The following is a 14,487-nucleotide window of genomic DNA, read 5'->3' on the forward strand; positions in this document are numbered from 1 at the left end:
CTGAATAGGTTTCGTCCAAACCAAAGAACTTGTTCAGTGTTTCCCTTCAGTGGCAAAACCTGAAAACCTTTTTTTCCTTTTGGGTTCTCCAGCCCAAACAACAGGTGTATATATGCACAGCTCTAGCGGGCAGCACTTCTCTTACTACACTATCTTCCCTGAATGACATGGAAGAGTCAGCAAAGCAAGTGAATGCCAGTCTCCCCTCAGCACTGACTGGAGTCCCTAGGGTCAAGGCGGGGGAAAAAGCACTTTCCTTGAAACTGTTGATCTGTGATGCTCAACCTTTTTGCCTGGTGAACTGGATGGACAGCGCCCAATCCATCCAGGGGCCCGATCCAGTTGATGGGTCTTGTTCCAGCACCCACAGCAAATATGGCAGTGCCCCACCCAGTCATGTGGGGGGAGTGGGGGGCAGCAAGCAGCCCCACCTGGTTTGAGCCACACAAGGAAGGGGGCTTATCCCAGCCCCAACCCAGTCCTGCAGGGAGCAAAGATGAGAGGGGGCAGGATCTGATCCTGATACAGCCGCACAGAAGGAAGGGGGAATAGCCATCCCCAATCTAACTGCACAGGCGGAAGGGGCATGGTGTGGCTCTGACCCATGGCATACAGCTTGGGAATTTGGCATCCAGGGAGGATATTAACTGCCACTGCTCCCCTGCTGCCAAATTTACCAACCCAAGGAGAGCTCCATGTGCCAGATGCCATGGCTCCATGGGTCACAACTGGCCCATGAGCTAGAGATTGAGCACTCCTGCTATAGATGAAGAACTCAGCTGATGAATTGCATGCAGCAGCACCTTGTTACTGCATCCAGATCTGAACTTCCCAAAGTCTTCTAAAGGTAGATTTTACAAACCTCATCAGTTGGGGCATCTCTCTGAGAGGCTGCAGCCTTTGTGGGTTTGATCAATTCAGTAAGAGTGTTTTATCTGCCTTCTGAATTCTGAGAACACTTACTGAAGATTCAAATGCTATCAAAGCCATATTCTGCCCCTGTGTGCCTGCATAAAGGCCATTCCTACTGAATTAAATTTTTCCCATAACCCAAATTTGGTTTAGGAGACACCAGAAAAACTTCAGCAATCATATCACAGTTTAATATAACAATATTTTGGAAGATACTAGAAAATAATGGGGGGAAATTTCGTTAACGAGCAAAAAGATTTAGGGAAATTGAATTCTGTATGACACATAGAAGGCAATAGATACTGTTGCAAAGGGAGATGTTCTTAAAAGTTAAGGCATAAATCAAATCCATATACCTTGACTAAATTGAACTGTGAGAAGTCGCTTTTCTAAGCACATCAAAAAATAGAAGTACACTTCCTTCAACTGCATCAAATCTACTGCTGAGCAGAACGTAAAAATCGTGCATGTAAACTTTAAGATGTGAGTGGGATTGATTATCTCACCAGATGAGTATGTGTAAAAGAGGAAGTACAACTTTCTTCTCTCTCTCAAAACTGCTGCCAAAAAAAAAAAAAAGGTTTGGCGGGGAGAGATGGGGGAAGAAATGGGGAAAAATATTTCAAAACAGACCAAGGGACTAAGATGAATCATACTTTAATAATGGAAGTCTTTTGTATTTCATTGGGAGGAGGAATGGACTCCTAAGGGGTAGACTCTGAAGTCAGTAGCAGTAGGAATTTTCCCTTCTGCTCTAGCTTGCTGCTCAATGCCAGAACCTCTCTCTCTCTCTGTGCAGAAGTTGTAGACCACTGTAGTTTCCAGAGCAGTGCAAGTTCCTCCATTTAGGGACAGTGGTCACCTCCTGGACCTGTGTAATCTAAATTCTAGACTGAGACACCAACAATATCTTTGTATCTACACCTGCACATTGTTCCAATTAACTAGCAGGAACAACAACAAATGCAAGTACAGCTCTCATTAAATACCAGCAATAGGTCCTGAGGGGAATTCCCCAAATGGGCCAGTGGAAAACAAAACAAATCAAGTATTGTTCTCCAACTGAGTAAAAGAAACAAAGAAAAAAAAAGTTAGTTGGACCCATTGTGTAAGATAGGAAAAGCCACAGGATTTTAAAATAGCACCAAGGTAAATATTAAAGGAAATGATTCTAGAGACTAGCACAGTGAGATCCTTGAGTTAGGCTCATACACACTGGCAACGTGAATATAAATGGACAGAATACAGGCACCAGGTGTCTGTTTCAGGTTGGTTAGAAATAATAATTTTAGACAAAACTAGTAAGCCATTTCAATGCATGTGACTAAAGAAGCAACACATTCTTTTGCCTATGTAAAAAAAATCTTGTAACTTATTTGAACAGTCTTAACACCCTCATGCTGTGGAGCAGGGACTTGGAATTTAGCATGGAATGAGGGAGGATGGGGCCTTTGTGCATCAAGAATATGCCTTATACCTCCAGGAAAATCTACTTAAATTTGCCTGAGTTAAAAACCTTTGAAGGAAAAAAATACAGGTTGCACAAGTTCAGTAAAAACTTCTTCAGATTTAGCACTGGATTGCGCAACAATTCCATCATTATTGCTCACAAATTAATGTGAAATCAGTAGACTCTGTTTAACAAGCACTCCAAAAAACTGATGCTAGTTGTCTCAATTAGGACATGTAAAATTTGTTATTACTTTTGACCTTCCTTCTCTATGTCCCAGCTTCACATCTGGGAAGTGAGATAATGCAGTCCGCACTTCACTGGGATAGTGTGAGGATAAGTTAATATCAGATCCTGTGGAAATAAGCATCAAAGAAAGCTCACAAGGGAATGAGTGATTCTGTCTTCAGATTTGGTTTAAATAGTATGCAGTAATTAAAGGCCTGCAACCATAGTTCAGTCCTGACCAACAGGAGTTTCGGTGGATGTATAAAAACTTTCAAGTATAATACATTACCCCTCTGAGGAGATACTAATGAAGGCATTATGCCAAGGGCAAAGGACAATTCCTCCCTTTCAAATGGCACTGGCCCAAGCTGGTAGACTGTAGAGTTGCAATATGGTTGTGCATAGAAAGGCTGCTTTAAAATGTTTTTTGGAGGTTCATTATTGGTTTCCATACCCCTCACCCCCCTCCTAAATCCTGCAGAATGAAGTCATAATAATTAAAGCACCCAGGCTCTACAGATGGATAGAGCTGAAAAAACTGGGACTTGCTGAAACATTCCTAAACTAGTTTTTCTCGCAATAGCTGACATCTGTCCAATTCCTGTGTTGCTTTGTTGTTCAGGCATGTGACTGTTTCAAACTCATTCCACTAAAGCTTTTAAACTCCTCTCCCCGACTCTCTCATTTCCTATATATTTGCAGATTTTATTTACCTTATTTTTTCACAAATCATACTTACCTTTCTACCTAAAATTAATTATTGAAAATTGTGTCTTAAGTAAGGAAACTTATTCTGAACAGTTTGGTTAAAGTTAATTATTCTTTCTTTGGTTAAAGAAAATTATTCTTCTTTTTTCTGCCTTCCCAAAACAAGGCATGTGTCTTATTTGAGCATATGTGATATGCAAATAAATGGTTAAATAAATATAATTTCACACACACACACATCACATCAAAATATTTTATCAACCTGCCACAGATGGTTCCTGTCCTTTGTTAAATCAGAGGTAGCACTAATTGACAGGCCCCTCGCTCTCATTCTAGTATAATATATTATGCTTGTACTTATTGCCTTTTTTCCTGAAAAAAGATACAGAAGTGCAGGTACTTATTTTGTGTCTACATGATACCAGTGTCCAATTGCTCCACTTCTGCTCTTAAGTTATCACTCTAAAAAATATTATATGATGTAGTGTGCACAACATTAATGATATATGATTTCATTATATTATGTTGTCTTCTTTTTATTTTAGCTCTGGAGTTTTACTTCTGTTTCTCTATGTTCTGAGAACTGGTAAGTCAAGAAAATGTTATGTTCATTATAATCAAGTTTAATATAAGCCTCTGAATATGCAGAGTATGTTATGTGTACAAAATAAAATCTAAACTGTAGTGTTGCAACAGCTGTCCTAGGGCTTCCTCAGTATAAGGCTTTTGTAAGATTTGTATTCAATATCACCCCCCAAAAATTGTGGACCCAAAACTAAATTATTTCCTCAAGGTCAGGAAATTTGTGGCAGAGAAGAGAATAGATCCTCTCTCACAATCCCTGGATTGCCCTCTTGCTCATCTTTGATGGAATTAAAATCAGTATAGTCATAAAGAAAAAATAATATTCAGTGTAGTCATAAAGAAAAAATAATATTCATTTACTTATAAGCAATTATCTTGCTTTGACAATATAAGTATTATATTTCATATCATCTGGTATACAGGATACTTGAAAGCAGCAACTTAATTTACTAGATTGGGAATTTTGTAACTTTTGTTTCCCCTCTCTCACTTTTATACCTCTATAGTTATTGCAGTGGAAGAGAACGAAGTCACCAGTATTGTTGGAAATGCAGCTGAATTGCGTTGCATCTATTCAAAGGAAAATATAGACTTAAGTCAGCTACGAATTTATTGGCAAATAGCTGATGATCTGAAAACATGTCCAGTAGTACATGCATTAATTCTTGGTGAAGACAATCAAAGTGACCAGTGCAACAATTTTAAAGACAGGACTCGGTTACTGAAGGATAAACTTGAAGATGGCGATTTTTCCCTGCTACTGTTAAATATCACCCCAAGAGATGAACACACATACAGATGCATAGTGCAGAAGAAGATGGACAAAGTTTTCAAGGTCGACTATGATACGGCTGTGGTTCTCAGGGTAGCAGGTAAGGAATGGAATGCTAAAAAAACCCAAGATTTACATAGATACCACAGAAGGGCCATTTATTATATAACACATTAAAGATGAACTCTTCCTAGGCCCCAGATGTTGGTAGTGGTACCACTACATAAACTTTGTTCCTTAGAAGAATCCAAGCTTTTTAACTCGAATGTTGTATTGCTTGGGCTACAAACAAGCATCACATTTGTCCCAGAATAAACCATTTTGTCCTGGGACAAAAATGCAATCATTCAGATGTCCATGCCCATTGTCCTGGGATAAATCCAAAAAAGTTTGCAAGAGTGATGTCCCCAAATATTTCTGTTTCAGGACAAACGCAGGCACAACTTGTCTAGGGACAAATATAACATCTGCTCCCTGCCAAGAAGCTATGTAAAACAAATAAGAAGAAAAAAATACACACACATCCATAGTTCTCCACCTTTTGAAGTACAAGCTTTTTGGCTTTTCCTTCCCTAAAATCTTCATGTGAGGGAATGCAGAAAGCTTAGGATAGTTACACAAAATTTCTGCAAGGTTAGTAGCAAAAATCTGTTTCAAACTGGTATCTTGGCCAAGTGCCAGCTGTAGGTATTGATATTTATCATCAGAGGACTATTCTCTTTAGTGACCTTCCAAAGCCAGGTATTACCACCTGTGGCATGGCCAGCTCACCTGCTTCCCAACCCTCTTCTCAGAGCCAGTTGTGATACAAAACAGTGTATGTTGGGGTGGAGAGTAAAAAAAAAAAAAAATTCCTTTCTGAATCAGTTGCAAAAACTTTACGGAAATCCATTTTAATAAGGATATGGGTAGGAGAAAATTCCAGTGCATATACAGAAAGAGCCCAAAGTAATGATCTTCAGTTGTCTTTTTACTTTATGATAACTGCAAGTTTGTAACCAAATAAAACAAAAAATAATATGCCCTACTTTGGGATTTTGACTTGCTACTGATACATAACTTTGTAAACATTATACTGTAATGAATCATTACAGCAGATTTGCCTTAATTATTTAGTAGCTTTACTGCGATGCATTTCCCTTAGCTCCTAACCAAAGTAAGAAGGTTTTATTTTTTTAAAAAGCCCCCAATTATAAATGTCCCTAATCCTACCGTGATACACGTGAAAAGACACCTCTCTCTAAGCAGAGCCTTACTGATTTCAGTTGGGCTTTACTGAAGTTAGTAGAGCTCTGTTGAGGTTGCAGAATCAGGACTTCGAACAGTAAAATTGAAAATTAAATCTGTAACCATCCAATTTCTTTCCCTCTGCACTTCCTGATTCTCTCCAAGATAAATCCTGGTTCTTAGTGTGCAGTACCTGTGTCATCTAAAAGACAGAATTATCCAGATGGAAAATACTTACTGAAATGAAGACATTTTGGAAGCAAAGTGGGAATTTATTTGTAAAGAGTTGTTTGTAACATATTGCAATGCTTCATTTGTTAATCCAATCAATGCTTAATTATACACAGTCATGTATTGCAAAAATAACTCATGGGGAAGCAGTAACTAACGTGGAACAAAAGCCATTGGTTCAAAATTCCTTTAAAAAAAGACTATAGGGAAGTGTGCAGAAAGTCTGGATTGTTCCCCCTAGATCTGCACAAAAGAGATGTGCCAAATCCACATAACCAGGCAGTAACCTGCAGAAACCTATTTATCTGTGTGTAATGGAACTGTACTACCAGTGAGCTGGAGCAGGGAGCTGGGGTGAGGGGGCAGGAGGCAGTAGGATGTGGATGGGCCTGGCCTCTAGCAGTTCTTCGAGTTCAAAGCTGGGTCTTCCTTTGTACAGCTCTGTGTGTCCCTCTCCACCTGACCACACAATGCTGGAGAGCTCCACAAGGAGAGCTGTTAGGGCCTGGAACCAACGATCTATAAGGTCCCTTCCAGCCCCTAACATCTATGAAACTCCTTGGAGACGCATCTCAATTATCTGCATGGTGGTGGAGTAGTTCGAGTTAGCTCTGAATCCTATTGTAAATGCTATTGAAATGCTTTGTCTTGCCTTCTTCCCCCTTCAATAAGTCAATAATACCTTCAACTTAGTGTCCATACAGACAGATATGAAGGTCCAAGTTATGAGGAGTTTAAAATCCTCACAACCAATTTGCATCACATCTTTGTCTTTGTAAAAGATAAATTATAAAGTGCTGATGAGTATTTCCTTTTCAGCAAATTACAGCCAACCAGTGCTACATGGACCAACAGAAAGCAGACCAAACATTGAGGAAGAGATTACATTTACTTGCAAGTCTAGCGGAGGCTATCCAGAACCAAAAGTTTATTGGACAAATGAAGACAACATCTCCCTCCCTGAACCAAATATGACAGTCATCCAGGACCCTGATGGCACATACAGCGTTTTCAGCACACTGAAGATTAAATCAACTTCTAAGATGAAAATAGGATGTTCCATAGAAAATAGGGTACTACAGCAAAATCTAACTACACCCAGTAAGATATTTAATAATATTTTACATGCAAGAAATGTATACACATGTATAAGCATATACACACACCAGTATATTCATTTTCAATAAGAAGCAAACTTATTAACATGATAATCTAAACTAGCCTGTGATCATCTGGGCTACTAAAATTATTTTGTTTTTATAGCCTGAGTTGGTATAGAATTAAAGTATTTCTGTGACATCACTATTTTCTTTAAATGCAGCTAAATGCCCCTTCAAGTATTTTGAAACATCCCAATTGTAGAAGCTCTTGGTCTCTGGCATATTTTGGAGTCACTCTGGGTTTTTTGCCTTCAGCTCCCACAAAACCCAAACAGAGTTGAAACATGATAGATGGTTGCCAAACCAAGAACATTTGAGGAAGCTTTAGAATATGTTTCTCTAGCCCATATTAAGATTCTACCATGTTTTACAACCACTTTCAGATTTGTTCCTTCTGTGGCTGATTTTGAAGTGATGTGTTCAATCCCAAAACCTCATGACCATACAAACATACACCATTTAAATTAAGTCTGTAAGAGAAGTCCAGTCATATTCAGCCAAAAGAACAATAAATCATGGATCACGTAGATGATGGATTATTTATGGCAAATGGAAGCATTTAGCAATAAGAAGAATAATTAGCTGTTTAGTATCTCACAAAACAGGAAAACAAGTGGCAGTGCGAGAGTACAAGATGAGCTGTCCATGAGAAGGTGGGGAGAGGATACAATCATTGTTGCACGAGGGACCAGAAATCACTGCAGCCTCCTTATAGCCCCCCTGTCCTACTACACCCACTGGGCCATCTTCAGTACCTGCCCTTTTAAAGGCAAAGGGCAGCAGCAGCCAATCTGTTCATCCTAGCAGGTCCCATGAGGAAAGGATGGCACTTCTTATAGCATCCTTCTGTCGCAGATTTTGGACCGCATTCAACAAAGTACCCATTATTAACCATAATCCCAGAGACAGCCCTAGATTTAAAAGCGTTGGGAGTTAAAAATGGGAATAATTATTGTCATCTCCTAAAGAAGACAACTCTTTGCACTGAAGATGCCTTAAAAAAGAATTGTCCAAGATCTGGTCCATGAGCTGCATCCAGGCCATGAAGCTGTGTCATCTGGGCTGGGGGCTGGCCACCAGGCCAGGAATTTGGCAGCAGGGCAAGTAAGAGAACTGCTGCCAAATTAACTGCTGCAGTTCTCAGAGCTAAAGCAGCCACTACTTGTCTCACTGCCAAATTTTCAACCCACAGCCTCTTTGCCACTGCTTGACCCACCACCAAATTTCCAGTCCTGCAGGCAGCCCCATGGGCCATGTGACATACCCCCAGCTCCAGATCTGGCTAGATGAATTTTGACAACTCTGCTTTAAAATTTTGGATGTGAGTTTCATTACAGCTACAGGAAATTACTACCACCAAGGATCTCATCTTCATTTGTGTTGGGAGAGAGGGTGGGAAGGGGTGAGTAATTCAAAGTACACCGATTACTCAAACAAAATCTTCAAAAACTAGTTCAGTAGGTTCCTGCTTCAGAAGAGCAAACCCAAAATAGCAATCAGTTTTGGCAGGGTTAGCAATTTTTTTGTCCCTTTTAAGATGATAATCCTGCATGTATTTTATAGAAGTTACATCACTAGTACCTTCTAAAGAAGGAAAATTTGTTCCTATTATTGTAATAATAGTAATAATTTTAAAAATCAACCACTTGGGAAGAAATTTTGCATTGCTAAAAACCACCAGAGGGGACTGGGACCAAAGCTGCATGTATGAGTGGCATACTAGCCTAGAGACATTATTGTTGTTGAAGTTTAATATATAAAGCTATAATAATACTAATCATCTTTTGTTTATCAAATGGGATTGAAGTTTGATAATTTACTACTTTCTGCATTTTTTTAAATTCCATTTCAGATTTTGAGAAGATAAACCAAAACCAAATTGAAATAAATGAGCCTGACCCCAGTCCAAATAAACCAGATGCTAAAGTTATAAGCATTGTCATTATTGGCACGTTGATAGCTGCGCTAGTTGGTTTAACTTGCTTGCTTTGGAAAAGGAAGTCCTGGCGACAGGCATCGTATACAGGTAACTAAACCACTAATCTGTTTGGTCAAATCTGAATAATTCTCTTTCATTTGCTAAAACTCTGCAAGTCGCACAGGTTGTCATTCATTTATAACAAAGAGCTCTTTATTTTTTAGTGGAACCAATTCGTAAAAAGTGCCAAATTGACAAATCTTCTCATCTATTTAGTTCTTGCTTCTCTGTAAGATTATCCATGGGAAAGCTGTCATGATGATATGGTGAAGTGGAGTAGCATTAGGTGGACAGTATTTCATTATGAACTATGCTGAGCTTGCCAACTCATTTAACTGAGAATAAATCAAACCAAAATTAAAAGTCAGTCTTGGTACGATTAGAATCAGTGACTCAGATTCAAGTTTCTAGATCCTAATACAGGTTTCCAAAACAACCAGTTTCATACAGTATCCTAAGCTAGCAGCAGTCATTTCTGACTGTAATTGCACAGCCACACACACAATTGCTTGTATTTCTGTAGTTGCCCCTATGTGAGCCTATCACCATTTTACAACATAGAATAAAAATAGCTCCAGTAGTGATCTTGAGATCTAGACAGTATATATGCTGGCATTAGTGTATATATCAGAAATACATGGTAAAGATATTTGTGACACTCATAGCCAAAATTGTAGATATGCAAGGGAGAGCATGTGAGAGAGGGAATAGAGAGAGCCTTCCCTCTTCTGCTTGGGTAGGGCCTAGATACGGTTTCAATCCAGATAAGAACTTTTTCTGGCAAGCATCATTATGTATTTGAAAGGGATGGAGGAGAAAGAAGGGACCTGGCTCTGCCTCATTCTGTCACAACTGAACTTATTCAGAGTTTTCAGTTTCTATAAAGGCACAACACTTATCAGTGCCTTCCGTAGGAAATGACTCAAAGGCATTTCGCCCCTTGGTGCAGAGCTGCAGCTAAAAGCCATGACGCCTTACTGAAGCATAGGGACTCTCTTTCCCCATTCTCATCATCTAAACTTTAGGAAATATTAGCAATATTAGCCAACTAAGGCCAGGAGGAATTGACAAGCCAGACGGTCCCTGGCCCAATAATTTTGTACCGCAAGAAGATGTGTGATGTTTAGAGAAAAGTCATAAACTAGTTATGACAGAGAAGCTATTGGACAGGAAATTTGCAGAGTCTTTGTATGCATTTGTAGAATAGTCTTAATACATTCATGCTAATGAGGCTAGGAGGGCAACACACTGAGACTTCTGCTAGCTGTGTGATATTTCGCTTGCTTTCCTGTCACCCCATCCTCCTCTTCCATTGGTTTTGCCCACCTGTTGCATCTTGTCATAACGTAGACTGTAAGCAGGGACTGTCTTTCTACTGTTTGCCTGCCTAACTCACTGGAGTGTTGGTCCTTGACAGATGCTCCTCAGTTCTCCTGAAGCTCAGATAAGAGGGAAGAGATGACTCACATACCTAAAATGCTGTATTTCTTTTAACAGATGTCCAACAAAATGAAGAAGGAACACAGCGCGATGGTAAGTAGTAAAAGATCAGACATACCATTATCATAAACACCTCCAGAACTACTCAGCTTCAGAGCTTCAATTCCCTGCAAAACCTTTGAATATTCATTTTTAAATCTGTACAGGATTAAACATCTGAATAATGTACAGATTTACATTTTTTCTTAAATTGATAGTAATACCACCTGTGCTACACCTACAGAGTTGGCAGAATTATAGCAAAGCTGGTTGGAACTAAAGTACAAAGATTTGCAGCATAGAAAATATATGCTGCTGGAACAGCACACAGACACCTACCACCATACATACGTTTGACTTGACCTATCGCACCATAAAGTGCTTTGCTTTATATTTCTGAAAAATATGAACCAGCTCATCAGGTCAGATATTCTCCCAGGCCAGCTGGACCAGCTGTGTTTGTTTAATATTGACAGGCATTAAGCTATTTCCTGTTTAGTATCCATTTCAAAATAATGGGTTTTCTCCTTCAGATAACAATAAATCAATTATGTAATATAAGCAGTCTACTTAGAGTCAACTTTGTCCTCTCCTCCTGGCAAGTGCTCTCATTAAACTCCAGGACCTGGTCAATAAGTGAAAAACGACTTTCACCACACTAACCCCATTAATGCCAGCAACAGGAAATATTTCTATTATTTTTTTTATTAAAACAGAGACCTCCTGCCCTAAAGTTTGAATCCCCTCTATTCAGTTTGCAGCACCAGCTGCAGTAAGAAAGGTGGTACAACATCTGCTACAGGGTTCAGGGCTATCTCAAGCTCTTCCTAGGCTGAGCTGATGCCCCTGTGCCTGGATCTGCCAAATCCACCAGTGTGTATCCAAGAAGCCCTAGCTCTAGGTTTTCAGTGTAGATGCATAATGCAGATGAAACACTCAAGTGAAACAACAATATGGGCAGAGAAGACTGTCAATTCCACTTTTTGGTGTTAAAGCAAAACATGTCTGCTTTAGCAATTTAATTTTCATCTTTGAGGACAGTAACCCATGAATGACATGAAGATAAGAGTCTTGGCTACACTGTAACAGAAAAGAATTGTGAAAGGCTTTTTCTTTCCATTTCAGAGAAGGCTGAAACTAAACAAGGGCAATGCAGGTCTCTGTTTGGGGGAGGAAGGAGGGAGGGACCTTTCATGTTTGTAGGCAGGGATGCAGATTAAGGCTTTGACTCTATGGTGGGATGTGCACCAGTTGGCACCACTGAAATCCTAAGGCTCAATGCAAGTTCAGGAACTCACCCATGGGATTCAGTTGTAACATCACCTGAATAGAACCATAACTTCTATCATCCTGTTCCATTCACCAGTGATGTAAATTAAAAATGCATTAATAGTTTTGTTTTGTAATAAAGATAATTTTATCTTGTCTTTGAAGCACCTGTGTAAGCAGAAAAGATTGAAACAACTTGAGTGACCAGTGATGTGTCAAGGAAAGCACCATTACTACCTTGAAGCCATGGATGATAGCATCACCTGAAATATGAGTGTCACATTGTTTCCTTAGTGTGGACTAGCAGTGATGGCAAAAGACATCTTCAGTGGAAAAGACAATGAAATCCACCTGCTTTTGTTCTGCCACTTTTAATCAACTGTAGCATGAAAACGTTAATTAATCATTGCAAACAGTCCTTGGAGATGACTAGAGTTTCAAGCACGTGTTGGTGAAAGGAACAGTGTTGACACACAGGAATTGGTGCCAAAATGGTGGGGAAAAAAAATCAATAACAACCGACCATTTATATCATCTGTCTCAGAGTTCCTTGTGAACAGAAGCAGCCATGTTCAGCAATGCTGAAGTTCTCCCTGTCCCTCATAAACTTCTCAAAATGACTACTGACCAGGAAGAGTGGCAGCTTGGAACAGTAAAAACTGTAAGACTTGTATAAAAGCAAACTCTGTTGCCTCTTCTGTTTTCACCATTTCTTTGGTGCCTCCTCTCCCAACTTCATTGTTTGCATGTGGTTCTGTACACAAATATGCAAAAAGCTTCCAGCTTCTGCATGCAGGGACAGAGTCTGCTGTACCTTAGGAAGCCTTTTTTAAATTATAAGAAATGTTTGCACTCTGTTTTAGAGAGAATTCTGTCAAAAAGGGAGTTTTCCAGTTGACTGAGCACAGATATCTCATCTGGTTCACAAGAGTTCAGACGAGCAGTGCTAAAGGAATACCATCTTTGTTGCATTGATGTCAGCAGTTGTCTGTGCAGATGGGACCCTACAGATGGGACAGAAATCTCAAGCATGGCTGTCTTCCCTTTGGTCCTGTCAAGATCTAACCACTTTCATATTGGATTCTAGGACACTGGAGAGTTAAAATAGACTCTTTCTTCCCCTCCTCCCCCCCTCCCTCCCCCCCCAAAAAATCCAGAAGTGCAAAAAATATTGCATTGGCCATTGATATAGCACAAATATTAATGACCAAAATAAGTGAGTGGAGAAGATCAAAAAGGATGCGTTGACTTGTGTTGTGCTGAATCCGTAAGGCAGAAGTTGATCGTATGACCCCTGTAATGCTGCTAGGATCAGGGGATCTTCCAAGTGCAGGATGCAAAAAGGCTTTAAGGTTTTGAAGAAGGAGTCTTTTCTACAACTTAGTTCATTTGGTTAGGGCAGTTCTTGCCATCCTTACTTTTCACAAAGCCTTTATATCTATTTTCACTAGCAGTCTATGATATTTGCTAGTCTGTTTTGCACCACCTTTGCCACCTGAATGAAGTCAACCCAGACTTGTTTTGTCCAGGCTCCTATCAGGATACAGCAGATCAGCACTCTGGTTTTTCAGCTTAAAAGCAGACTTCACCTTCCAATTAAAAATGAAAGCATGAGTGATGATCAAATTCCATCACTGTGAATATTATAAAAACGCTCAATGATTGTATGATGAGTAGTTTCTATTGAAGCAATACCCAAAACTAGAATAGTGCAATAACTGCAAGTTAAAACAGCTCTGGTCTGCTCTGTATGTACTGAAGCCACAATTTAGCAGTCACTTCAGTGCAAATGAGGCTTATTCCAACCCTGTTAAAATCTGAGTTTTTGTAAGATTCTGTGCTGAAATGACAGTGGGAAGAACAAAGGTCTTATGTATAAAAAAAAAACAGTAATTTTTTTAAATTGACCTTGTGTATGAACTGTGAGGAAAGTGTAATGTGTATCTTCTGCCTAAGGTACATGAGTAAGTCTGACACATTTATGACTAGATAAAAAATGCTTTCATTTTGCCACCCACCTCTCAGATTACAATATATCCTCGTGCCTGGGGTTGTGGACCCAGTCTCAGTATTTTGCAGGTGAGACTGTAAGAGTGCCTTAAACTACTTTTGCTCCTATACCTTAAAGTAGACATTGGGTATTTTCAGCAATCCATGGTCTATTTGTGTTCCATTTTACTGACTTCTAAATATAATGTGTTTGATAAAAACTATAGCCTTGCACTAGGCTCCCTAAAATGTGAATCATATCTATGCTTCTGTGGAATACATTATTTTCTTAATGGTTCAGACAGTTGGTTTGTGTTTTTGTTTTTTTAACATCAGCCCCCATAGTGCGATTTTTGACATATGTGTGTACCAATTCTAATAGCAGTTTTCCTCTATATTTCTTGGTCACAACAAGCTACACCTTGTATTTGGGGATGTAAGGAATGAACAAAGCACTGCTCCTGGAATGCATTGTTAAGCTACTTCAGACTATTTAATT

At 39.4% G+C, this 14,487-nt stretch overlaps 1 protein-coding gene across 1 annotated transcript in view; it reads left to right on the plus strand.

Moving 5' to 3' along the window:
* Positions 1–12,946, plus strand: part of ICOSLG (inducible T cell costimulator ligand) — a 13,608-nt gene extending 662 nt beyond the window's left edge. Inside the window, exons 2-7 of the mRNA XM_006036741.3 lie at positions 3,844–3,884; positions 4,390–4,755; positions 6,933–7,214; positions 9,126–9,299; positions 10,749–10,784; positions 12,165–12,946. Coding sequence (XP_006036803.1) covers positions 3,844–3,884; positions 4,390–4,755; positions 6,933–7,214; positions 9,126–9,299; positions 10,749–10,784; positions 12,165–12,175 — 910 coding nt within the window. The 3' untranslated portion in view covers positions 12,176–12,946. The remainder of the gene's footprint in view (positions 1–3,843; positions 3,885–4,389; positions 4,756–6,932; positions 7,215–9,125; positions 9,300–10,748; positions 10,785–12,164) is intronic.
* The last annotated feature ends 1,541 nt before the right edge of the window (positions 12,947–14,487 follow it).

The sequence above is a fragment of the Alligator sinensis genome, unplaced genomic scaffold, assembly GCF_000455745.1.
Source record: "Alligator sinensis unplaced genomic scaffold, ASM45574v1 scaffold1162_2, whole genome shotgun sequence".
Taxonomy (NCBI): Eukaryota; Metazoa; Chordata; order Crocodylia; family Alligatoridae; genus Alligator; species Alligator sinensis.